The 27,160-nt window shown below is 41.8% G+C and overlaps 1 protein-coding gene across 1 annotated transcript in view; it reads right to left on the bottom strand.

Annotated features, from left to right (window-relative positions):
• Nucleotides 1-27,160, bottom strand: part of GALNT13 (polypeptide N-acetylgalactosaminyltransferase 13) — a 345,963-nt gene that overhangs the window by 41,191 nt on the left and 277,612 nt on the right. The window contains exons 9-10 of the mRNA XM_077830255.1: nucleotides 24,579-24,718; nucleotides 10,064-10,162 (exon numbers count right to left, since the gene is read on the bottom strand). Coding sequence (XP_077686381.1) covers nucleotides 10,064-10,162; nucleotides 24,579-24,718 — 239 coding nt within the window. The remainder of the gene's footprint in view (nucleotides 1-10,063; nucleotides 10,163-24,578; nucleotides 24,719-27,160) is intronic.

Genomic DNA, 27,160 nt, shown 5'->3' with positions numbered 1-27,160 from the left:
AATTCTCTAGAGCAAGATAAAACATACATTTATAGTTATAGTCAAAATTGAGCAGATTCTCAAAGCCAAGCATATCTTCCAAGCATCAAGATTTTTTTTACATGTAGTTGTGTAGAAACCCCTCATACTCACTAGCATGTTACAATTACCTATCCTGTTGTTAAGTGTGCATAGCATGAGAATTCCACAGATGGATAACAATCCCTAAAGATTTGTTACTGAGAATTCTACATTGAGAAAGGGTTCTGCATCACTTCCTTCAATAAACTATATGCTTTTTGTCATTCAGTTTCTAATCTGTTCTAAGCGGACAGCAGACATAGGGGGAAATGGTTATCTCATATATATGGTAGCTAAAAAACCACATAATATGCCTGTTCTAATGTCACTCTGCAACAACTGTTACCATGTGATGTTTGATTACGAAAAGTAAAACTAGGGAAAAATCTGGCTGTTTTCATTTTGGATTCACTAAGAGCCCAATTCTGCCCCACAGAGGAAGTACTCAGCATCTTGAAGGATTGGGTTCTAACTGCCAATGAACCAACAATGTCCCTGGGCTCAGTCCTGCTAGGCTGTGAGTGCCCTCAACAGGAGTGCAGGGCACTCAACACCTCACCTGCATGGAGAGTACTCAGCATTTTGCGGGATGCAGCCCTAAGTGACTGAAACTCTCTTAGCTGTATCTTGCTTTTATATTATTATTCATAAAATATTCTTCTTGGGGAGGGTGGAAATCATTTTGAAACTGGAGAATACGATTTAGATATAGGCTATACCTGTGTAATGAAATAGCATTTTTAATTGCTTTACATTGCACGACTTGCATATTATGCTGGCCTGTTCCCACTGCTGCCCCTTCTTAGGGCACTGACATTAGTGTACTGTTATGACACTAATGTTGCCCCTCTGCCAAGTGGCAACAGATCTCCAGGCCAAGACCATGCAGGTCACCTTACCTGTGGAGGAGCAATCAGTCTATTATATATATAACTTGCTATACAAGAACTAGATATTATTATTTTATTACACGTATACACCAATCCTGGAATAGAGGTGGTCAAATGGCAGGTAGGTCGTCTCTTCTTTCAGGAATCTCAATCCAACACCAATACCTGATTTCCAGGGGGCAACTGTGCCTCAGAGACTCTGCCTCTGACTTGGATCAGAGACCAAGACAGAAAGCAAACTCACCTGCTGCTCTCACAGATCCCTCTCCAAGGCCCACTACCTTGGAACAGAACTGTGCATAATCAAACTTATTAACACCACAGCATGTCTTCCAAAAACTGAACATTTTTTCACATACTAAGAAGAACATGAAAGACCATAAACTCCACCTGATACCTGCCAAAACACTATGTTCCTGTGTTCATTATTTCACCCCGATATCCTAATTAAAAATAAATTGCAAAAGGCTAAATGCTAACAAAAAGGTGCTTAACAAATCAAACATACTACGTATTTTATGGTCATCTTTTAAGATTATATGTAGAATATAAGTGAAAAAGGCAATGGGGACATTTGCAGGTTATTTTTTTATTCTCGGGCTCTGTTCAGCTTTTAATTGTCTGCACAGCTCACAGAAGATTTCTGAGAGTCGTTGCTTTCATAGCCATCAATAACAATGAGGAGTCCTTGTAGCACCTTAGAGACTAACAAATTTATTTAGGAATAAGCTTTCATAAGCTATAACCTACTTCATCAGATGCATGGAGTGAAAAATACAGCAGGCAGGTATGTGCTGTATATTTATACCTGCCTACAGAATTTTTCACTCCATGCGTCTGATGAGGTGGGTTCCAGCCCATGAAAGCTTATGCCCAAATAAATTTCTTAGTCTCTAAGGTGCCACAAGGACTCCTTGTTGTTTTTGCTGATACAGACTAACACTGCTACCCCTCTGAAACCTATAGCCATCAATGTTGCCCTTTATTCTAAAGGTTACCCCCCTCTCAGAAGCAGCTGCATATAGCTGAATCCAGTCTTACATTGCTCCTTAATTCTAACTTTTTCTGTACAGGGCAGTGGAGCTCAATGAAGGCACCACAGAGCAATTGACAGTCAGTTCGGAAAGTGGAAGTTCTGAAATGGAGCTGGAGCTGCCAGCAACCGGCTCAAAAGTCTGTGTTCTTCCTCTACAAATGGTGATCACCAAGGAGGGAGCCCTATATGGAGGGAAAGAAGGCAAGATTCCCCTCACCTTGTCTCCATAGCCAGTGAAAGGTGCGATGAGCCCCAAACCTCTGCAGCCAGTAACTTTACTGTGTGAAGGAGATCCAAGCCTCAACATGTATGGTCACTTTTTATTTTTTTAAATGTAAAAGAGGTCCTGAATAGAAGCAGGTTTCTCTGGCCCCACTTCTCTGGCCACACAACTGGGTTGACTACAGCTCCCCACACTTCTCTTCCATAGCCAGCACTGTTTACTGACCCAGTGGGTAACCTCGCTTTCTGCATGGTTAACCTGGAGCATAAGAGCCATATGAAACCTTTTAGAGCTTCTGAGCCTTAGTAACACTATAATGCAACTTTTAGTCAGAATAAAAAAACTTTACTTTTTCAGATTTCACTTAAGGAAAATATCCAGCTCAACCTAGACAGCCCTTGGGACCTAACTTACAGCAGGTTCTGGGGCTACTCTATGGACTGCAGCATGGCCAAAAGTCTCCACAATGTTGCATACTGCGACCTCACCCCATATTGTCCCTCCTCCCCAACCTATACACCTGGCAGGTCCCCTACATCAGTGCTGGTATAGGAGTCCTCAAAATGCAGACTTCTGGATCCTTCTATAGCTCTTGCACCAGGAGAAACCTCCCTAGGCTGGACATGGGGCATTTAGGGCTCCTTTATGCCTCACTGGCTGGTTTACCTGAAGTAAAAAGGCTAGAGCAGAAGTGAGGATCTCACCTGCAGTCTCCAAACTCAATTTTTTTTTTAGTTCCTTACAGTCTGACTCTACAAGGGGCTGCACATTTCCAGAGATGAACTGAATGCTGCTCACAGCACCATGGAGGAAGATCTCAACACCTTGTAGAACTCACTCCAAATCAGCAACTGTAACGTATAATTTAGGTTGACTATGCATTTATTATTCTTAGAAGAAGAAAACAAAACCCCAACTGACGAACTGAAAGAATTAAAAAATTGAATAGGGCAATTGCTGAGGAGTGGTTCAGTTTACCATATTTATTCCCTCATTTGGATAGCTCTGAAATTTTTATCTGGATGCAACAAAAAAAGGATTTTTATCTAAAGCTTATATAGCCCTATTATATGGGAATAGTCATTTTCTGCTTTTGCTTTTACTATTCTCAGATTTACAGTCAGCTATTACATAAAATATCTTTCTTATTCATGAAATTTAGGAAGAGTACTTTGCAAGGTAAAAAGATTTGGTAAAAGCATCAATCTCTAACATTGCATTAAAATAAAGCAGAACATCACCCCGAATAAGCCAGCATCTTTAGAAGAAATCAGCTTTCAGAATTACCATGTAACACTCGTGATGTTCCATTACAGCAGGACAGGATAGAGCTGAGCAACCATGACTAAAGATTCCCAGAATAACGTCCTACAATATGGTGGAGTGAATGCCAAATAGGAAAGGATTGCCGAATTGTGAGGTTAAAATGGAGAAACAGGGATTGCAAAAGTCACCACAACATCACTGCATAATACCTTTAGAGCAGTGGTTCTCAAAGCCGGTCCGCCGCTTGTTCAGGGAAAGCCCCTGGTGGGCCGGACCTGTTTGTTTACCTGCCGTGTCCGCAGGTTCAGCCAATCGCAGCTCCCACTGGCCACGGTTTGCCGCTCCAGGCCAATGGGGGCTGCGGGAAGGGCGGCCAGCACAGCCTTTGGCCCGTGCCACTTCCCGCAGCCCCCATTGGCTTGGAGTGGCGGCCAGTGGGAGCCGCGATTGGCCGAACCTTCGAACGCGGAAGGTAAACAAACCGGTCCGGCCCGCCAGGGGCTTTCCCCGAACCAGCGGCGGACTGGCTTTGAGAACCACTGCTTTAGAGGACTTTAGAAACACTGGGTCAAATTCACACTGATTTACAACAAACAGCAGGCCTTTGGCAGTGTTTTGCAAGGAAATTCACCTCCTTTTACCATCAACAACTTCCCTGGAGTTTCATGGTGTGAGGTGAGTTATGTACATATTATCATCTGCATTTTTCTGGTGGGGAAGCTGAGGCAGAAAGGTTAAGCGGCTTGCCTGAGGAGAGAGAGGGGTTCAGTGTTAGAAATGGAATTAGGACTCATGAATTCCTGGTATGTGAGCCTCACCTCTGCTCCAGACTCTTTCAACTGGGGAAAAGGACCAGAGTGGGGTAAAGGAGCCCTAAAAGTATCATATACAGCTGGGGAAGGTGACCCCAGTGCCAATACTACAGAGATAGTAAGGCTCCAAGGACCTCACTGCAAACCGTGGCATGGGGGAAAGTTGAAGAAGGGCTGGAGGGCAGGAGGCAGTGCTTTATTTGTGCAGGGCTGAGTCCCGGCACCTCTAGACTTAGCAATCCACAGCCCCTGGGCTTGCTGCATCAGTTATGAATGCAAAAAAAAAAATTGCTTGAGCCCTGGCACCTCTTCCATTACAAGTTAAGCACTGGCAGGAGGTCTTTGCTGGGTGGGGGGGAAGGGGTGGGGGAAGGAATGGAGAGGGGGAGATCTTTAGCACTCAGCAGAATTGAGAGTCTGGACAGCCATATGGCAGCCCAAAGAAACTGCTGTAATTTAAACAGTCCCTTGAAGCTGTGTAAATTATGTGCAGCCTCTTGCACCTAGAACAGTCCAGGATTAGGAGGATACAAAGGTGGCTTCAAGCTACTTTAGTCACTACCCCGGAGCTGTGAGTTCTGTGCTGTGCTTCTTAGGGTATGTCTACACTTCGAGCTGAGTGGGTGTGACTCCCAGCTCAAGGTGACATACTTGTGCTAGCTCTAATCGAGCTAGCATGCTAAAAATAGAGTGTAGCCACAGCAGTACCCCGAGTATGTGCCTAGGGTCTCGGAAGGGCATGTACTCAGCGGCTAGTTTATCCTGCAGCTCATGCTGCTGCAGCTACTCTCTATTTTTCGCAAGCTAGCTCAAGCATGCCTCCTTGAGCTGAGAACCATACCCCCAATTTGCCACTTACATAGCTGAGTTGCAAGTGTAGACCAGGACAAAACAAGTTCAGCACAGTTTCAGAAAGTCATCGTTTAAACCAGCTCCAGCATAAAATTAAATATGTAGCAAAAGAAAAAGAAATGCATTTATTTACTACTGTGTACATTTCATAGCTCACTTGGATTTTTCACTGTTTTTCTCTCATTGCATTTGTCTTCATTGTTCCTCCTGTCAATCCGACATCAATCTGTGTTTATATTTTGAAAATATAAAATCTCACTCCTTAATTTTAACCTGCTGCTAAAACTCAGAAGACTGGAAAAAAAAAAAACACCACTGCACAGGGTCTCTTCTAATCTAGGCTTCTCAAAAGGTGACCTCCTTTGTTCATTTAGTTCTGAAGATTTAGTGACTAAAAAGAAAAGCTAAGAGGTATTACAAGAAATGTCTGTTGATGGTTTTAAATTTATTTTTATTAAAAACAGCTCACTGGGAGAAAGGCAGGCCTTTTTGCTATTATACTGAATGTGTCAAACACAATACAACCACTGGATCTCAAGAAAGGAATTCAAAATAAGAGAAATGAATGAATGATGAACCTTGAAATTCAAGCTTTTTTGTTTATTTGACTTACCTTTATAAGAGAAAAAGAGTGATTGATTATATATTCTTGCTCTTCCTACAAATGTGTGTGGCTAAGGGAGACATTTCCCATCTATTACCATAGAGAGCCAATATCATAAAATTTTAATGTTTAAAAAGAAAGCTTCTTTTGGTAAAGCTAACATATAGGAGTAGCAATTGTAAACTTCCATTAATCTCCAGTTCAGGCTTCTTTTATTTCTTTTTCTTGGGTGTGAATGAAGGTAGGATTAGATTATTGTTATGAGCAGAGGCTCTATTTCTGAATATACACAGTAACAGAAACCGCTTCCATGGTAACATAATACAAGAGTAGCCAAAGCCATGATGCCTATGGAGATGATTCCAGCCGGGCAAATCACATGGCTGACTCATTCTCTAACTGACCAGTAAAATCAACTGATTTCAACTAAAATAACAAAAATCCTAGAAGTCAGCTATTGCAAAAGTGGAATGACAATGAAGGGGCTTTACCTAATGTCTGATTTTGATAAGTATTAATAATTCATTTGCCTGTGTGACTCACTTATCGCCAGTGTTCCATCGAATCAAAAATCTATCTACAGGTACAGATTTAATTGCCACCTCCCTCCCTCCCCGCCCACCATCAAATGGTGGGGAAACTTAACGGGGCCAGCAATGAAAGGGATACAGTCCCAGGAGTAAGGAAGAGAGACATTTGTCAAGGTATAATAGGTAGCTCCTCCCCCTGGGAGTCTCTGGCACCCACTGGCCAGCTAAGGGAGACGGGTGCTGAATGGCCAGCATTCCCCAGGTTCCAGGATTTAGCCCAGCACAGGGGCCACATGGACCCCTTTCAGGTCCAGTTCAGCAGCCCACCCTACCCATCTGAACTAGGAATGGGAACCCAGCCTGACAGATGCTGCAGGGTCTAGCCAATCGCCTGTTTAGGGAGTCAGGAAGGAATTTTTTTCTCCCTTGGGCCAATTGGCAGACGACCAGGGAGATTTTTGTCTTCCTTGCAGCACCTTCAAGCCACAGTGGGTTAAGTAGGAACATGCTTAGTACCCAGCTGAGTTACTGGGGTGGAGTTGTTTATTCGTCACAGCATGCAGCCGGTTTCCAGTGCAGCTAAGAGAATAAAATGAACGGTTTCCAAAGGTAAAAAACCTAGTATTTTGATGATGGTCCTTGGGCTCATGTGACAGGGTGAGACCTTTTGGCCCTCGCAAGCTGAGGTCCCCACCCTGCTGTACAATTTGTTCCCTTCACACGGGTTGGGGTGTGGGGGAGAGGATGCTAGGATTCAGAGAACCAAGTCTTGGGGGGTAGTCTGGGGAGATCCTACCCTGTGTTATGGGTTATATGGTACAGAGCCCTGTAACCCTTCCACTGGAACCAATTAAATGCCTGATATAAAAGAGGATGGGTGATGGGGAGGTAGAGCCCCTCCTCTGTTTTAAAGTTTAATACAAGTTGTGGCCTGCCACTTAATTTCATGCATGTGTCCTCATTTTGCTGCTGTGTCCATGTCAAAGTGTATATGCTCTTTCCACTCAGACATCAGTACACAAAATCTATTGACTTTATTTAGAATCATTTCCCCATAGCAGAGGGCAGTATTTGGCCCCAGACCCTTTAAAGTTTTTCCCTGGCACAGAGGCCAGTTTTAAAGTTGCAGTAAGTTGTACTGTACAATTTGCAGCTTTTTAAAAAAGCGGTTCGTAGTTAACTCATCAATGCACCACAATTAGTGGTTAGCAGTTATCTGAAATGCACAGGTCTGCATGACCATGAAGCCTATCAAAGTATTATATCCTGGCAACATTGCTAAAATGTAGGATCAAATAAATCTAACATATAGTACTATACATGGCTTCATAATCACCAGAGCTCATTTTCTTAAGACTTTAAATGCAACATTTTTTGTTAAAGAAATGTTAAAATATATGGTCTTTTCTAATATTTTAGCCTTAAAGTCTCTTGAAATGCTTTTGACATGTTACAATTACAAAATATTTTTAGCAAGATTTGTGAGCCATGAGATATTTGTCTTTGCCTCAAGCTGGGAAAGCTTGTATACTTTTTGTTCAGAAATTCTAACGAGCCTGGTATTATTTTTGACATCCTTTTCGATCTGAAATAGTTCAATTTCATAGCTATATTTTGTTAGCTATACAATCCCTCTAGCACTTACATTCTGTCCTATTTTTCTGTCTCATTATGAACTCCCATTAATGATAATAGGAGTTATGTATGAGTACTAAAGGATAACGGACCCCTATATTTAGGTCAAATATGAATGGCTCAGCAAAAATAACACCAGAAATATAAGATAACTAATTTGCATAAGCAAACATAGGGATTTGAAAGTGCAACGGGTAAATGCACACTCTGCATGTGCATCCACTGTGCTTACTTTGGAAATGTCGCCCCTAATGTGCATGTATGAGGGACAAAAATAATCTGGAGATTTAAGAATCCTTCAGTGGAGTGTGACACCAGCCCAGGGGAGCTCAGAATCCGCCATTGCCATTCATTAAAGAAAAATATTAGAGCCCAATCCAGCAAACACAAGTACCAGGCAAAGCTTTGACTGCCCTGAGTAGCCTCATGAATGCTAGTGGGGGTCACTCATAGTGGTAAGCACTGTTGTGATAATTGGGTTTACAGATTTACCCTAATTGGGAGTTCAATTGTAAAAAGTCAGTGCTAGTTCATAAGCTGTAACAATAACCTACAACAACAAACATTGATGGGAAAAAGTATGAAATAGTCCAAACAAAAAGACTTATTGATCTAACTCAAAGACTTTGTTAAGATCATGCTTGGTTAACAAGAAAAGTGTAAAACCAGAAATCAGTGAATCAAAATTGGTGTGTTAGAAACTAGACCTAATTGGTGGACAAAATAATGAGGAGATGGGCCATTCTCTTTTTGGGTTCTTAAAGAAAGACTTTGGGAGAAAAATTGGCTACTGGAGTGAGCTTCATCATCATGACTACTATCCCCTCACCTCCCCACGCATCTCCTGGGAACCCAGGTCCTCATCATCCTAATCCTGGGAGATGTCCAGACCAGACCAGGCCAGAGAGAGGGACGCAGATGACACGACCACCTCTGCCAGCTCCAGCTGAAGCCCAAACACCCTGGTGGGATGAAATGGGATTTGATTTTAACATCAGCAGCAATAGCTCCAGCCCATCTCAGCTAACTTCTCTTTTCCCAAAAGGGACAGTTATTACCCTCTGATACCATCTCAGAGACTGCCAGACAAGGGTTTTTTTTCCCTTCGAAAAGCTCTCTCCAGCTAAAGGGAAAGGGAACAAGGGATGCTGTTAAAGTGAAAGCTTATTTAATACTTTATATTTCAAATGCTATAACTGTTTTCCTTCTTCCTTTATCTTTAATAAAAGGTTAATATTTTTAATGCTGTGTTTGCCCTGGTACTACGCAGGCTGAGGTCTCTGTATACCAAACCCTGGACCTTGTTTAACACCGTTTAATGCTGGACAGTGACTGGGTTATATTAACACCTTTAGCCCATATATTCCATCTTAATTAATACAACAGCACACATTTTTAAAAATTATGACTATGAGGTTGTAAGCCATCCAAAGTCTCATCCATTTCCATAAAGGATATTTTTTCCATAAGCAAAAAAATAAGTAAACATTCAGGACCAAATGTTCAAAGCTGGTGTCTACATTGCACCTTAAGGTCTTTGTTTGCTTACAAAGAAGAAAAATGTATTCACTCAAGAGTTTGGCCAGAGCTGTAAATGGTGGTCTGTGTGTACAATTTATAGGTGTTCAAAGGGTACAGACACTATCTGAAAATTAGGCCTTTTGAGTATTGTTAAAATTCATAAGTGGCAGGAAGTTAAGAAGTAAGTTTGGAACTCTGTCTTTATCTTTCATTATTTTGCTCAATAATTGCAACTATAGCTTTCGTTTTGTAACCTCTGAATACCGGGTGATTCTACACACCAACATTTCTGCTGCAATACCAAAGCACAATTAGGTAAGTAAACTGTTTCAATGCTGCCAAAAATAAAAGGTACATGGGACAACACATGTTGTTGCCCTGTGAACATGAAGCATAATATTTAAATACCAGCACTTAAAAATACCATCCCATTCTGCATCAGTGAAGAAGCAACAGTGAAGTACTGAAGGGAGAAATTTTAGCTTTGACTCTTTTTCAGCCTCAGCATTACCTTCAGTGAATTTAAATCAGGCTGTTTATATTATTTAGATGATTGTTGTGCCTTAGTTTCCACACCCGCAGATTAAAGAACATCATTCTTTAAGCAATTACTGTGTAGCTATTTTTTTTTTACCTGATTTCCTCCCATGCCATGGCAGTTGAATATACCCACTTTTTCATTTTCCTTGCGGCCCATGTTATCCAAACATTGGTTGGTTTCAACATTTCTGATCTGAAGAAAACATAAAGGTGAAAACAAATGCAGGTAGTTAAAAGGAAGAGAAAAAGAAAAGAAACCAGAAGACTCTGCAAAAAACATTAGGATTAAATTTGTAGACCTAGATACTACAGATGCTCTTTGAAAAATGTAATTCCAAACCTCACATTTATGTGTGAAAATAAGATAACTGCATGAGCAACTAACCGTCTGAATGTTCAGTTACATGATCCGAATGCACCAATGTTTTAACCTGCAACATGTATGTGCATTCCCAGCTTTGAACAAAGAACATCTCCAAGCACATGAAAAATATCACAAAGCAGCGCATTGTGATTTAAATGTGTTACTTGTATGTATAAAAATTCACCTCTCCTGCTATGTCAATGGACTGTTTTGCCTTAATTATCTAATAAAATATTACCTTTCCTGAAGAAAGTGATATAGGACAAAATTATTTGTCTTCAAAATTGGTTGTTGTTTTTCCAAGTGAAGCAGGGCTGACTCAACTCTCCATTTTTCCCAGGTAGATCCGCTGAGTAACACACAGTTCTGTGTGTGGTCGTTTCAGATAAGACCTTAAAGACTGAGGCCCCACCTGCTCTGCACAGACTTTAACAATCTTATGGCACTTTCATAAGTGTAATGGTTTGCCCTAATGCCCTTTGACTAAAAGTGGTTTTCTCTCCCCCACTGTAATACAATATACTGTGCAATGGGTTGTCACCAGCATGTGTTGCCCATATTTTAACACGGGGCTCCAACTAAACATTCCCCCTTACTCTGTGACAACCCTTCCATCCTCATAGGCACACACAATTATAGAGGCCTGAGAAATTTGGAAATCTGTTTATTTTCTCCATTTAAACAAAACCATACACTCAGAGCAATAAACATGGAATAATGCACTAAATGGGAAACTTTTCTTCAATGCACTTTAACAGCATATTTTATAGTTTGCTCCTGAAAATACAATGATGGCTTGACTTTCCGTAGTGCTGAGCATACAGAGTTCCCACTAGAGTCAGTGGGAACTTAAGGTGCTCAAATCTCTGAAAATCAGACCACGAATATATTGATAGTTTATCACAATGTCTAACAAATGCAATTGTGTGTGTGCACGTGCATGCATGTAATAAAGCAAACGTAGTAGATAGATTCTATATGGGGTATCACCCCCCCCCACCCCCGGGAATACTTTTTAAAATATAGTTGGCACAATCTGGTGTATTCCTAAGGCAAAAATATTTGCTCTTCAAGAATTCTGGTAAGATGATTTTCTAGTATCTGGGTATCTGTCTAGGTCCTTATATTGCGTCCATCAACATGGTGCCTGTGTGCCTACTTACCAGACAAGTGGGTGAATTCAGAAACAGTCTCCTCAACCCTTGCCTTCACTTTGCAGACAGAACTGAAACAAGTGACACTACAATCCCTTTTGAGGCCCCATCAGCACACCACGTGATACTGTCTGGCACCCCAAAGTTTCAATGAAGCTGCATGTACAAAATGTGTAAAGTTCTCATCATACACAAAAGTTATTCTTTTATTTATTACCCTTCTTCAGAAAAAAGGAGCTCAGACCCTAAAGAATGTATCTTACAAATAAAGCGTTTTTTCCCCTTTCAGTAGGAGAGTGGGAATTTCCAACAGCAATACACAAAGTACAAATGCATCTTTAGCTCTCATGCATCCTTTATGAAAAACCATTGTGATACTGCATAATTCCAAAATACTTCAATGTCTTGATTAAACATTTACATGTAATACAATTATCCATCAGCTGCAATTACAAATACCACTTACTGATGCCTAACTGGTATTGTATGTACGGGATAAATCCAGCTGGAATGTAATTAAATCAGAATTAAATCACCGATACAAGTAAAATCAGATTATTTTAATATATTACACAATACCAAGGAGGACTGGAAGGGGACGGTCTTTACAACCTAACAACATTGCTTCTTAATCAGCTAAAGGAGGTCACTATTCACAAACACAAGGCTCTCATTCAGATGCTCAGTGGTCTTATTTTACAGCCCTCTTAGGCCTTACTGGCCCAGGGGAAAAGAGGCTCTGACAAGAAATTCAACTAGGGAATCTTGCATGGTGACAGGCTTATCACTAAGATATTTGAGATGATAAAGATATTTCTGTTTTTAAATTGCTTTCCTTCCCTCAGAGAAAACCATCAGGGTGTTTGTTCTTAAACAGTTTATTTATTTTATCTCAGGCTTGTTTAAATCTCTGCTGTGCAAGTTAGATGTGTGGCTTTCTGGGGTATCTGAGATCCCTAAGGCTGTGTAATATGCCCACACATCAGCCTGATCTCTTTAGGGACAGGTTGATCTGGTGTATATGGAAACAAGCCATCTGCTCTGCAGACAGGAGCTATGAAGCTGCTTGGGGGATTGAGTTCATTGATAAGTAAGTAGTGCTACTCCCAGTTCTAGCCCTATCCTTCTTCATTGGCAGTCCACAAAATGATTGCAGTGCAAAGTCTGTAGCAGGCTTCATGTCTGACTCCAATGAGGGGAAAGGGAAGGTTCCAAGGACTAGGTTGTTCTATTATTAAAAAGCAGAAGCAGCTTCAGCTGCTGGAGACTGGGGACTACTCCTATCCGGAGACTGGGGCAATTGGAAAAGCTGTTCTCCATGTGTGGTGGGGGAGAACCCTCTCTCACATGGTTGTTGAAGGAGGCTCTCTGTCCAAGCTTTATTTGCCTTTTCACACCAGCATTACATTATTCACTCATATTAAATGTGTGATCCGCTAGAAAGGCTAGACTCTTTTCTGCAGTACTTCTGCCTAGCCAGTTATTCCCCATTTTATATTTGATTTTTCCTTCCTAAGCATAGTATTTTGCATTGTCATTATTGAATTTCACTTTTGATTTCAGACCAATTCTTCAGTTCATCAAGATCATTTGAATTCTAATCCTATCCTCCAAAGTGCTTGCAACCCCTCCCAGTTTGGTATCATCAGTAAATTCTATAAATATGTTCTTGTAACACACTGCTGGGAATACCGACAGCTGGGAGCCACTGTTGCCTCTCTGCCTGAGCAAGAGTGAGTTTTGCTGGTGATTAGACTGTGTGTCAGCTCCCTGCCACATCAGAATCCATCACCAGCAAACTCCTTAAGGGCTCTCCTGGCCCAAGCCTTGCCTAGCAAGTAACAATCAGAGAACTCCAGACACCAAACTCCACAGATATGTTTCTCTGCAGTGCATTGCCCCTGCCATTGTGCATTCACAGAAGATGTTGAGTTCACTGTTCAGTACATCACTGCTCATTAATTTAACTGGGGTACATATAGCCTTCCCTTCAAACAAAGCACTGAATTGGTTTATAGTAAAAGTATACAAAAGAGCCCTGATTAAGTGATACCAAGTAAAAGGGATCAAGATAGAGATGTCACAAGCAAATACAAGTGAAAACATGCATCCAAAAGTCTAAAACTTAATCTAGCAAAATACAGTCTTTGTTCTAGATGGTTTCTCTCACCACCATCTCCATTCCAGCTTTTACTGGCCAGCCTGGCTAGGACCTATCACAGAGATCAAATTGTTTGGTTTCTTTGTCTCCTAAGGCGGAGGATAAAGATAATCTCTCTCGCTCTCTCTCTCTCCTCCTTATATCCCCAAAGGGATGTTTTTGTCTTATAAGTCAGGAAGGCCACCGGGGGATTCAGTCTCCTGTCTGGGGTGAAGAAGCCCTATTAATTATCTGCATCTCAGGTTCAGGATCTGGATAGGCCCTGCTGGTTTAGCTTGATGGCTTTGTTTACTGCTAATTGAGGTAAACCCATATTCCTTTGTCTGGGACAGACCTGTTTATCACTTTTACCTAGGCTAGGCTATCTGGCCTTAAACAAGTTAGTAACATCATACTAAGGGAATTCATAACTCACATATAATGTTAACATATGCATTTTACAATGATATTAATAATCAGCATGTTAGCTTTCATATGACACCTCACAAAGCATAATTTGTACAATTATTATTACGGTAGTGTGTATGCTGTGAATAAACGGGTGCCTAGTATCACAACTCTCAACTCCCTCAAAGTCATTAATGAAAATATTCAATAGTAGTCAACCGAGGACAGACCCCTGCAGGACCCCAGTTGATATGCCCTCCCAGTTTGACAGAAAACCATTAATAAGTACTCTTTTAGAATGGTCTTTCAATCAGTTGTGAACCCACCTTAGAGTAATTTCATCTAGACCATATTTTCCTAGTTTGTTTACGAGAATGTCATAGGGGAATGTGTCAAAAGCTTACTAACATCCAGGTATATCAAATCTACTGCTTCCCCCATCCGTTACCTCGTCAAGAAGGAAATAAGATTGATTTGGCATGATTTGTAATTCACAAATCCATATTGACTATTACTTACCACCTAATTATTCTCCAGGTTTGAACAAACTGATTGTTTAATAATTTGTTCCAGTATCTTTCCAGATATCAAAGTTAGGTTGACTGGTCTATAATTCCCCATATCCTCCTTTTCTTCCCTTTTGAAGATAAGAAATGTTTGCCCTTCTCCAGTGTGTTGGGCCTCACTTGTCCTCCACAAGTTCACAAAGATACTCTCCAATGAATAGTTCAAAGATTGCTTTAGCTATTTCTGTAAGTACTCTAGGGTCAAATTCATCAGGCCCCGTGGATGTAAATACATCTAACCCAGATAAACAGCCTTTAACTTGTTCTTTCTGTGTTTTGGCCTGGGATCCTTCCCCCGGTTGTTGTTGTTAATTGAGTTAAGCATCTGATTACCATTAACATTTTTAGTGATGAATGAAACCAAAAATGACAGGTTTCAGAGTAGCAGCCTGTCAAGTTTCCTTCCCCACTCTGAACTCTAGGGTACAGATGTGGGGACCTGCATGAAAACCCCCTAAGCTTATTTTTACAAGCTTAGGTTAAAACTTCCCCAAGGTATAAACTATTTTACCTTTTGCCCTTGGACTTTATTGCTGCCACTACCAAGCATCTAACAAACATATAACAGGGAAAGAGCCCTCTTGGAAACGTCTTTCCCCCCAAAAAATCCTCCCCAAACCCTACACCCCCTTTCCTGGGGAAGGCTTGATAAAAATCCTCACCAATTTGCATAGGTGAACCCAGACCCAAACCCTTGGATCTTAAGAACAATGAAAAAGCAATCAGGTTCTTAAAAGAAGAATTTTAATTGAAGAAAAAAAGCAAAAGAATCACCTCTGTAAAATCAGGATGGCAAATACCTTACAGGGTAATCCGATTCAAAACATAGAGAATCCCTCTAGGCAAAACTTTAAGTTACAAAAAGACACAAAAACAGGAATATACATTCCATTCAGCACAGCTTATTTTATCAGCCATTTAAACAAACAGAATCTAATGCATATCTAGCTAGATTACTTACTAAGTACTAAGACTCCATTCCTTTTCTGGTCCCGGCAAAAGCACTACACAGACAGAGAGAACCTTTGTTTCTCCTACCCTCCAGCTTTGAAAGTATCTTGTCTCCTCATTGTTCATTTTGGTCAGGTGCCAGGGAGGTTATCCTAGCTTCTTAACCCTTCACAGGTGAAAGGGTTTTTCCTCTGGCCAAGAGGGATGTTAAAGGTGTTTACCTTTCCCTTTATATTTTTGACATACCCCCCAAATCACAGATAGGATGAAATGCTGGCTGTGATTTCTTCCTGGAGCTCTAGGAGAAAACAGAGTTAATAAGACACATGCACTTCTAAATATATGACCAAGTATATAAAGACTAACAATATTTTCCACCTCTCAAGGACGATTTTAACCAGTTGATTCTGGGAAACTTTCACGGGACAGTGCATCAGCCACTTTGTTAGAAGCTCCTGAGACGTGTTGGATGTCGAAATCAAAATCTTGGAGAGCTAAACTCCACCAAATAAGTTTTTTGTTACTTCCTGCGGCGGTACAAAGCCACTGTAGCGCAGCATGGTCGGTTTGCAGGTGGAAACGCCATCCCCAAACATATGGGTGTAGTTTTTCCAGAGTGTAGACAATGGCGTAACATTCTTTTTCACTGACTGACCAGTTGCTTTCCCTCTCAGACAGCTTCTTGCTGAGAAACACTACAGGGTGGAATTCTTGATCTGGTCCTTCCTGCATTAAAACTGTTCCCACACCACACTCGGACGCATCTGTGGTTACTAGGAATGGTTTGTCAAAGTCTGGGGCCCTTAGTACAGGGTCAGACATGAGTGTCAATTTAAGCTGGTTAAAGGTCTTCTGACACTCTTCGGTCCACTGAACAGCATTTGGCTGTTTCTTTTTGGTTAGGTCTGTCAGTGGGGCGGCGATTTGGCTGTATTGAGATACAAATCGCCTGTAATAACCTAAGAAGGATTGAACCTGTTTCTCTGACTTTGGGACAGACCACTTTTGGATAACATCCACTTTGGCTTGTAGGGGGCTGAGAGTTCCTTGACCCACCTGGTGTCCAAGGTAAGTCACTCTGTTTAGGCCTATTTGACACTTCTTAGCCTTAACAGTTAGTCCTGCCTCCCTTATGAGCTCAAGGACTTTTTGTAGATGTTCCAGGTGTTCTGCCCAGGAATCCAAAAATATGGCCACATCGTCAAGGTAGGTGACTGCATATTCTCCTAATCCCGCTAGGAGACCATCTACAAGTCTTTGGAAGGTGGCGGGGGCATTTTGCAGCCCGAAAGGGAGTACATTAAATTCATACAGCCCGAGATGTGTGGTGAAGGCTGACCTTTCCTTGGCGGATTCATCTAGCGGTACCTGCCAGTACCCCTTGGTTAAGTCCAAGTTAGAGATGAACTGGGCCCGTCCCAGTTTCTCTAATAGTTCATCTGTGCGTGGCATTGGATAGTTGTCTGGGCGAGTTACAGCATTTAGCTTATGGTAGTCCACACAAAAATGTATCTCCCCATCTGGTTTGGGAACTAGAACCACTGGAGATGCCCATGCACTGCCAGAGGGGAAGATTACACCCAGCTGTAACATATCCTGGATCTCCCCTTCTATAGCAGTTTTAGCTTGAGGAGACACCCGGTAAGGTTGGACTTTAGTTGGGTGAGCATTACCTGTGTCAATGGAGTAGTATGCCCGTTGAGTCAGTCCTGGGGTGGCTGAGAACGTCGGTGCATAGCTAGTGCACAACTCCTTGATCTGCTGTCACTGTGTATGCCCAAGGGTCATGGAGAGGTTCAACTCTTCCACGCCACCAGCACTTTTCCCTTCGTAGTAGACACCTTCAGACCACTCAGCGTCATCTCCTCCCTGGGCTGTAAACTGACAAACCTTTAATTCTCTGGAATAAAAGGGCTTTAGAGAATTAATATGGTACACCTTAGGCTTTTGGTTTGAGGTGGGGAATGCTATGAGATAATTAACAGCTCCCAGGTGCTCCTGGACCATGAATGGCCCTTCCCACGACAATTCCACTTTATGGGCCTGGAGCGCCTTTAAGACCATGACCTGGTCCCTTACTTTGAAGGAACACTCTCTGACATGTTTATCATACCAGGCTTTTTGCTCTTTTTGAGCATCCTGTAGGTTTTCTTTCGCAAGGGCTAGAGAGGTTTGGAGGGTGTTTTGTAGGTTGGTTACAAAGTCCAGAATGTTAGTTCCTGGAGAAGGTGTAAATCTCTCCCATTGCTGCTTCACCAACTGTAATGGCCCCTTAACCTCGCGGCCATATACGAGTTCAAATGGTGAAAACCCTGAACTGGGATGTGGTACAGCTCTGTAGGCAAAGAGCAACTGCTGCAACACTAGGCAAAGAGCAACTGCTGCAACACTAGGTCCCAATCATTGGAGTGCTCATTTATGAATTTACGTATCATGGCCCCCAAAGTCCCATTAAATTTCTCCACCATGCCATTTGTTTGATGGTGGTAAGGAGTGGCAACCAAGTGATTTACCCCATGAGCTTCCCAAAGGCTTTCCATAGTTCCTGCCAGGAAATTAGACCCTGCATCTGTGAGGATGTCAGAGGGCCAACCTATCCTGGCAAAAATGCCTGCTAGTGCCTGGCACACACTTTTAGCCCTGGTGTTGCTCAGAGCTACTGCTTCTGGCCATCGGGTGGCAAAATCCATGAAAGTCAGTATGTACTGCTTTCCTCTGGGTGTCTTTTTTGGAAAAGGACTCAGAATATCTACAGCTACTCGCTGAAATGGAACTTCAATGATGGGGAGTGGCTGGAGAGGGGCTTTGACCTGGTCTTGGGGTTTTCCCACTCTTTGGCATACCTCACAAGACTGGACATAGGTAGAAACATCCTTGCCCATTCCCTCCCAGGGGAATGACCTTCCCAAACGGTCTTTGGTCCTGTTCACCCCAGCATGGCCACTAGGATGATTGCGGGCTAAGCTCAAGAGCTTGACCTGGTACTTAGTTGGAACTACCAACTGTCTCTGAGGATGCCAGTCTTCCTGGTGTTCACCAGAAAGAGTTTCCTTGTATAAAAGTCCTCTTTCTACAACAAACCTGGATCGATTAGAAGAGCTGAGAGGCGGTGGGTTGCTCCGTGCTGCCGTCCAAGCTCTCTGGAGGCTTTCATCTGCTTCCTGTTCGATCTGGAACTGTTCCCTTGATGCTGGAGGCTTCAGTTACTCATTGGATTGTGGACCTAGGCTTGGTCCCTCTGGAAGCGATGTAAGGATGGGGCTGCTTCCGCTGACTGTGAATCGCTCTTCGCTGGTGCACTATGTTGGGGTTCAGGCTCTGGCTGAGCCTCTTGTGTAGTATTATCGGCTGCTGCTGGTTCAGGTTTGGTGGGGCCCTCTGGTGTTGGGGTTGCAAGTACTGGATTCAGTGCTGGCAATGGGTCTGGTGCTGGTTGTTCCGCCGGTTCCGGTTCCGGGACTGGTTCCGTCTGGGTCTCTGGGACTGGATCCACTACTGCTGTTGCAGACACTGGCCTGGGGTCCGGGTCCACCTCTGACCGGGTCCTGGTAGAAGTTTCCAGAACAGACCTAGGCGTGACGGCTTGTTTAGCCTGGCTGCGGATGACATTCCCACCCTCTTGGCTAGCTTCACATGATTGGCCAAGTCTTCCCCCAACAGCATGGGGATGGGATAATCATCATAAACTGCAAAAGTCCACGTTCCTGACCAGCCCTTGTACTGGACAGGCAACTTGGCTGTCGGCAAATTGAAAGAGTTGGACTTGAAGGGTTGAATCGTCACTTGGATCTCTGGGTTAATTAAATGGAAGCATGGATAGCTGACACCTGTGCTCCGATGTCCCTCCACGCGGTGACCTTCTTCCCGCCCACACTCACAGTTTCCCTCCGCTCCGAGGCTATCTGGGAGGTATCTGGGCCTGAGGACCTCTGGTGTGATTTCGGTGCCATGAACTGTAATCTGTTGGGGTTCTTGGGGCAGTTGGCCTTTACATGCCCCGGCTTGTTACATTTAAAACACTGTCCAGCTGACGGGTCACTGGGGCGAGGTGGTTTGCTGGAGAATGGTGTGGCGGGACGATAAGGTGGCTGGAGGGTTCCTTGGGGGGTAGTTGGGGCCTTGGGCTGCCCCCGGTAGTAGGGTGTGGTCTGAGGCTGTCCCTTCTGGTATCCGCTCCAACTGCAACCAGTTTTTTTCTTTTCTGCCACCTCCACCCATTTGGCTCCAATCTCCCCCACCTCGATTACAGTTTTGGACTTCCCATCTAGGATGTAGCTTTCTATTTCCTCAGGAACACCCTCTAAGAACTGCTCCATTTGCATTAGGAAGGGCAAATCTACTGGAGATTTAACACTTGCTCCCTATATCCAGGCATCCCAATGTGGTAGGCATGTTGGGTAAATGACACGTCTGGTTTCCACCTTAGGGCTCTGAACTGCCGACTGGAATGCTCGGGTGTTAGCCCCATTCTGATTCTCGCCTTGGTTTTAAACAGTTTGTACTGGTTCATGTGGTCCTTAGGCATTTCAGCCGCCACCTCAGCTAAGGGTCCACCGAGCTGCGTCTGCAGCTCTACCATGTATTGGTCTGTAGAGATGCTGTACCCAAGGCAGGCCCTTTTGAAGTTTTCTAAGAAGGCCTCGGTATCATCGCCTGCCTTGTAGGTGGGGAATTTTCTGGGATGGGAAGTGGTACCTGGAGAAGGATTGCTAGGGTTTGTTGGTATATTCTGCTGAGCCTTTGCCTTCTCCATCTCCAGTGCATGCTTCCTCTCTTTTTCCTTCTCTTCCAGTTCTTTGTCCCTTGCCTCCATTTCTTTTTCCCTTGCCTCCACAGCTCTCCTGTGGGCAGCCTCTTGGTTCTTTTCTACCTCCATAGCTCTCTTGGTTTTTTTCTGCCCCTTTCGCTGCCTCCATTTCTTTGTCCTTTGCCTCCATAGCTCTCCTGTGGGCAGCTTCTAGGGCTTTTTCTGCCTCTTTCACTGCCTCCAGTCTGGTTAACTCCAATTTGTGTTATGTCTTGGTTTCTGTCATGTTTGCCTCTCTGTTTTTAACTAACTTTACACCCTAAAGTTAGAAATAAAACAAACAAAAAACTTGGCTTGTAAAATTTTGCTGTGCTGTAACCGGATACCTATGTTCTCTGATAGTGATTGCCAGCCTACAGAAAAATCCTTAAAAAAAAAAAAAAAACTTAACGCCTTTGTCTCCAGGCAAATAGACTGAAAACCCCTCTAGTTGCTCTTAGGTTAAAAAAAAAAACAACACTTCATGTCTGTGAAGACTTGTGAATTTCCCTGCAGGAGGTTAACTACCCTGCCCTTAGGTAGAGAGAACTCCAGCTCACCAAAGACAATTCCCTTTTGTCTCTGCTCTGGCCCCCAAGCAGAGACAAAAAGAAAACTATCTGCTTTCAGCTCAAAACCTGCTTTCCAGAAGCCCAAAGGAAAAAAAAATTCCTTTTAAAATCTGTGCTTCTGGTTAAAAAAATCAAAATGATTTCAAGTTAATCCCAGCGCTCTGCCACCATGTCAAGGTTCCTTCCCCACTCTGAACTCTAGGGTACAGATGTGGGGACCTGCAGGAAAACCCCCTAAGCTTATTTTTATAAGCTTAGGTTAAAACTTCCCCAAGGGACAAACTATTTTACCTTTTGCCCTTGGACATTATTGCTGCCACCGCCAAGCATCTAACAAACATATAACAGGGAAAGAGCCCTCTTGGAAACGTCTTTCCCTCCAAAAAATCCTTCCCAAACCCTACACCCCCTTTCCTGAGGAAGGTTTGATAAAAATCTTCACCAATTTGCATAGGTGAACACAGACCCAAACCCTTGGATAACAATGAAAAAGCAATCAGCTTCTTAAAAGAAGAATTTTAATTGAAGAAAAAAGCAAAAGAATCACCTCTGTAAAATCAGGGTGGTAAATACCTTACAGGGTAATCAGATTCAAAACATAGAGAATCCCTCTAGGCAAAACCTTAAGTTACAAAAAGACACAAAAACAGGAATATACATTCCATTTAGCACAGCTTATTTTATCAGCCATTTAAACAAAACAGAATCTAATGCATATCTAGCTAGATCACTTACTAAGTTCTAAGACTGCATTCCTTTTCTGTTACCGGGAAAAGCATCACACAAATAGAAAGAGCCTTTGTTTCTCCCCGCCCCGCTCCCAGCTTTGAAAGTATCTTGTCTCCTCATTGGTCCTTTTGGTCAGGTGCCAGCGAGGTTATCCTAGCTTCTTAACCCTTTACAGGTGAAAGGGTTTTTCCTCTGGCCAGGAGGAATTTTAAAGGTGTTTACCCTTCCCTTTATATTTATGACACAGCCGCAAAAAGAAAAGGAGTACTTGTGGCACCTTAGAGACTAACAAATTTATTTGAGCATAAGCTTTCGTGAGCTACAGCTCACTTCATTGGATGCATTCAATGGAAAATACAGTGGGGAGATTTATATACACAGAGAACATGAAACAATGGGTGTTACCATACACACTGTAACAAGAGTGATCAGGTAAGGTGAGCTATTACCAGCAGGAGAGCGGGGGGTGGGGGAAAAGTGGACACTACGGTGCTAATAAGGTGAGGCCATTTCCAGCAGTTGACAAGAACGTCTGAGGAACAGCCGGGGTGAGGGGGGTGAGGAGGGTTTTACTTTACCAGTCCAGACAAGAGATCCACTTCCAGGATAGTCACATAAACACTATCCTATATCGGAAACCTACTGATCGCTATGCCTACCTACATGCCTCCAGCTTTCATCCAGACCACACCACACGATCCATGGTCTACAGCCAAGCTCTACGATACAACCGCATTTGCTCCAAGCCCTCAGACAGAGACAAACACCTACAAGATCTCTATCAAGCATCCTTACAACTACAATACCCACCTGCGGAAGTGAAGAAACAGATGGACAGAGCCAGAAGAGGACCCAGAAGTTACCTACTACAGGACAGGCCCAACGAAGAAAATAACAGAACGCCACTAGCCGTCACCTTCAGCCCCTGACTAAAACCTCTCCAATGCATCATCAAGGATCTACAACCTATCCTGAAGGACAACCCATCACTCTCACAGATCTTGGGAGACAGGCCAGTCCTTGCTTATAGACAGCCCTCCAACCTGAAGCAAATACTCACCAGCAACCACACAACAGAACCACTAACCCAGGAACCTATCCTTGCAACAAAGCCCGTTGCCAACCGTGTCCACATATCTATTCAGGAGACACCATCATAGGGCCTAATCACATCAGCCACACTATCACAGGCTTGTTCACCTGCACATCTACCAATGTGATATATGCTATCTTGTGCCAGCAATGCCCCTCTGCCATGTATATTGGCCAAACTGGACAGTCTCTACGTAAAAGAATAAATGGACACAAATCACACGTCAAGAATTATAACATTCAAAAACAAGTTGGAAAACACTTCAATCCCTTTGGTCACTCGATTACAGACCTAAAAGTAGCAATTCTTCAACAAAAAAACTTCAAAAACAGACTCCAAGGAGAGACTGCTGAATTGGAATTAATTTGCAAACTGGATACAATTAACTTAGGCTTGAATAAAGACTGGGAGTAGATGGGTCATTACACAAAGTAAAACTATTTCCCCATGTTTATTTCCCTCCCCTCCCCGTTTCTCAGATGTTCTTGTTAGGTGCTGGAAATGGCCCACCTTGATTATCACTACAAAAGGTTCCTCCCCCGCCTCCTGCTCGTAATAGCTCACCTTACCTAATCATTCTCATTACAGTGTTTATGGTAACACCCATTGTTTCATGTTCTCTGTGTATATAATCTCCCCACTGTATTTTCCACTGAATGCATCCAATGAAGTGAGCTGTAGCTCATGAAAGCTTATGCTCGAATAAATTTGTTAGTCTCTAAGGTGCCACAAGTTCTCCTTTTCTTATTTTTTTTTTAAACCAAAAAGGCATTTAACACATCAGCTTTGTCTGTTTCATCCATTATTTTCTCTCCTTCCCCATTAAGTAATAGACATATACTGTCCTGTGTCTCTCTCACTTCTGCTTTTTTCAGATTTCCAGTATTATTATCTATAGGTGCAAAAATCCACCTTTGCTGCTCAGCAGGCAGCCAGCAGCTGAAATTGACAAGCAAGAGTTTTAGTTCACAGATGCTGCCTGAGTTTTTGTTCCCGTTTCCATAGAAACTGAGGCCATATTGATGAAAATATGGTGTTTTTAATGACTATTTTATAATTTTCACATACCCAGGTTTACCATTCTGACATTCTCTTTCAAAACTCTATTATTTCATGCTTATTAAGTACATTCTCTCTAACACCATGTTTGACTTACTTTTTAAGTAGTTAGACTAAAAAGCTTACTGTGGATTTTACTTTGCATAGCAATTCCAAATTCTTACAATGTTGAGGTTACTTTGCTGAATGTAAGAAAAACACAAACCCTTTTGATTGCTGTTCTACCAGTAGTTATCTTTTTGCACAAATATTTAGAGCTTTTAAAAGTCAGCTCAGATAAAACATAAAATAATATTTCAAATAGTAAATTATCTGACATTTAAAGAGGTCTCTGCACTTTGTTGCATTAAAATCTGCTGTTTGTTAGGAATGTTTGTGATACTCACCTGTAAACTACACCACCAGATGACAGGGCATAAACGAATAAACCGATTTGTCAAAAATGACCTCACTTATATTACTCTATCTATAACCACATAAATGCTACTGGAAAGCATTTTCTCCAACTAATGCACATTATTTTCATTTTAAAAGTATTAGTCACAAGCATTATTTTTCCAACATGCCATGCAGTTAAAAATATAAACCTTTAGATCTGAACATTTATGAAGAGGCATCCCCTTATGAAGCATGCAAAAGAAAAGCAGCAGTATGTTTAAAATAAAAAGATCGGGTGTGGGGAACATTTCAAAGCATTTAATTGAGAATGCTACAGAAATTCTAGCTATTTAGCAATGCCCCCATATTCATAATGTATTTTAACTTAACCAAAAGAAATAATTCATACCTCACCAAGTGAATAATAGCGTCTTGGAATCTGGGAGTCTGGATAGACGTTTTCTAGGTACCATGAAAAGGGTTTACACTTCAGATTTTCTCTTAGTGCTTTTCTGACTGACACATCACCATAATCCACTTTGACAACACCTGGAATTTTTCAGAGAAATACATAATCAATGTATAGTATTCTATACAGCCACACAAAAATGTCACTGATCATTTTATCATTTTCTAATTCCTATAATTATAGATCGACAAGATACAATTGTATGTAGCAGCTGTTACAACACTGATATTTTTGCTGCCATCCACTTTAGGACATTAAGGGCTAATAAAAACAATATTTGTTCTATTTATAATTTGCTAATATGGAAAAATATAGCCATACAAATGTCTTGGTTCCCATGTTGGATAGTTAATTACATATGGCATGAAATATTATTAATTTACTATCTCAGAGTCAAAATTAAATTTGAACTAACCTAAATGACTGAAATCAATATCAATTTATCCAGCTTCATTTTATATAAAAAGATTTCAAAGCAGATTATTTTAAGTGCTATGATTCACACGGTTTTCTTTTGCTTTAGTTACCAGTGGTTCTATGTGCTTTGATTTTCTAAGAAAGAAAGAAAAAAATAGCCATCTAATTTTTAAGCACGGATTTAAAAGGCATCTTGCTGGGGTTTTAAAATTTAACTAATTGTTTGAGAAAAATAACTTGAAAGGAAGATGGATTATTTTATCAAACCCTCAAAAATTAGTTCATTGTCTTTAAAAAGTTGACCAACTGTCATAAAGAACCCACTGTCTTATTACAAGTATGGAAGTAACAGTGCTGCTTTTTTCAATCAATTTTGTTATTTCTATGGGAGAAAATCCTGCCTTTCTTTCCCGCTACTCTATGGGTGCATGCAGCCCATGAGGCACTGAGAACTAATGCTCCACACCTACAACATAACAACCAGCACAAGCTGGTGCAGACAGTTTCATAATTTGCTCTTGTTATAAACCAACAGCAAATTACTACCCCTTGGAACAAGAGAAACAAGGAGGAGATTGTGCCTTAAAGAGGTGTCCCAGAGGCACAATGCCTTCTGGTGCTACTGTGGCATGGTGCATTGTACACATTGCCCCTTACTCACGGATGAGCCTAAAGGCACAGTCAAGTGCTAATATCTGTTCATTAAAATAAACACAATCACTATACAATCTGCTTTTTTACTCTATGATCTTTCTTTCTGCTTACAGTCAATATATGCTCAGAAAGTCATGTTCTCAGCAATCTAATTTGCATCTTATTTCCATTTTTCTGGTTATAGGATTTGACATTGCTATTGTCATTCACAGAAGTTATAACACAAGAAAGTGATTTCAATGGTTGTGGGATAAATTAACATTCCTATTTCTTAAATTTTACACTTTTATGTTTGCAATCTAAATCTGGTTGTTATTACTCATTCTCCCCTCTCCCTTTGTGTTTGACTGTTTCTAAAGGACTTCTCTGGAAAGAAAAGAACTGACAGGTTCTCTGGAAAATATACAGGTCCCAATTTCTTCTCTCTGTTACATCTATGTAAATCCAAAGTAATTCAATTGATTCATTTACTACAGGATAATAAGAAATCAATAAGATGAAATTCAATAAAGACAAGTGCAATGTACTACACTTAGGAAGGAAAAAAATCAAATGCACAAACACAAAATGGGGAATAACGGGCTAGGCAGCAGTACTGCAGAGAAACATCTAGGGGTTATAATGGATCACAAATTGAATATGAACCAATAATGTAATGCTATTGCAAAAAAGGCAAATGTCAATATAGGGTAGTATTAACAGGAGTGTCACATGCAAGAGGCGGGAGACAATTGTTCCACTCTATTTGGCACTGGTGATACCTCAGCCAGAGATCTGTGTCCAGTTTTGGGTGGTATAGTTTAAGAAAGATGTGGACAAACAGAGAGTACAGAGGACAGCAAAAAAAATAAGAGGTTTAGAAGACATGACCTGTGAGGAAAGGCCAAAAAAAAATTCATATTTAGTCTAGAGAACAAAAGGCTGAGGGGGAACCTGATACAGACTTCCAATACGTAAAAAGTTCTTATAAAGAGGATTGTGATCAATTGGCCTCTGTGTCCACAGAGGGTAGAAGTGGTAGTAATTGGCTTAGTTGGCAGTAAGGGAGATCTGGGTAGATATTAGAAAAAAACCCTCTCTCTTTGTAAGGACAGGTAATCTCTGGAACATGTTATGTAGGGACGCTGTGGAGTCCCCGTCATTGGGGCGTTTTAAGACTGGTTAGACAGACAATGGTCAGGGATGGTCTAGGTATACTTAATCTTGCCTCAGCATTGGGAGATGAACTAGATGACTTCTGGAGGTCCCTTCTAGCTCTGCATTTTTATGACGCTAAGATCAGTGTAATTCAGTGAAACTGACAGCAGAATTTGTTCCACTGCTGCTAAACAGCTATACTGTTTCCTGAGGCTCCCAGCTTTAGAATGGTTGATAGCTATTTTTTTTTTTAGGTTTAGAGTTTCATGAGATAATCGATTTTAAACTCACAACATTCTAATTACCTTTGTCTC

The sequence above is a fragment of the Eretmochelys imbricata genome, chromosome 11 (assembly GCF_965152235.1).
Source record: "Eretmochelys imbricata isolate rEreImb1 chromosome 11, rEreImb1.hap1, whole genome shotgun sequence".
NCBI classification, from domain to species: Eukaryota; Metazoa; Chordata; order Testudines; family Cheloniidae; genus Eretmochelys; species Eretmochelys imbricata.
This window is presented reverse-complemented; position numbering and strand designations above follow the sequence as displayed.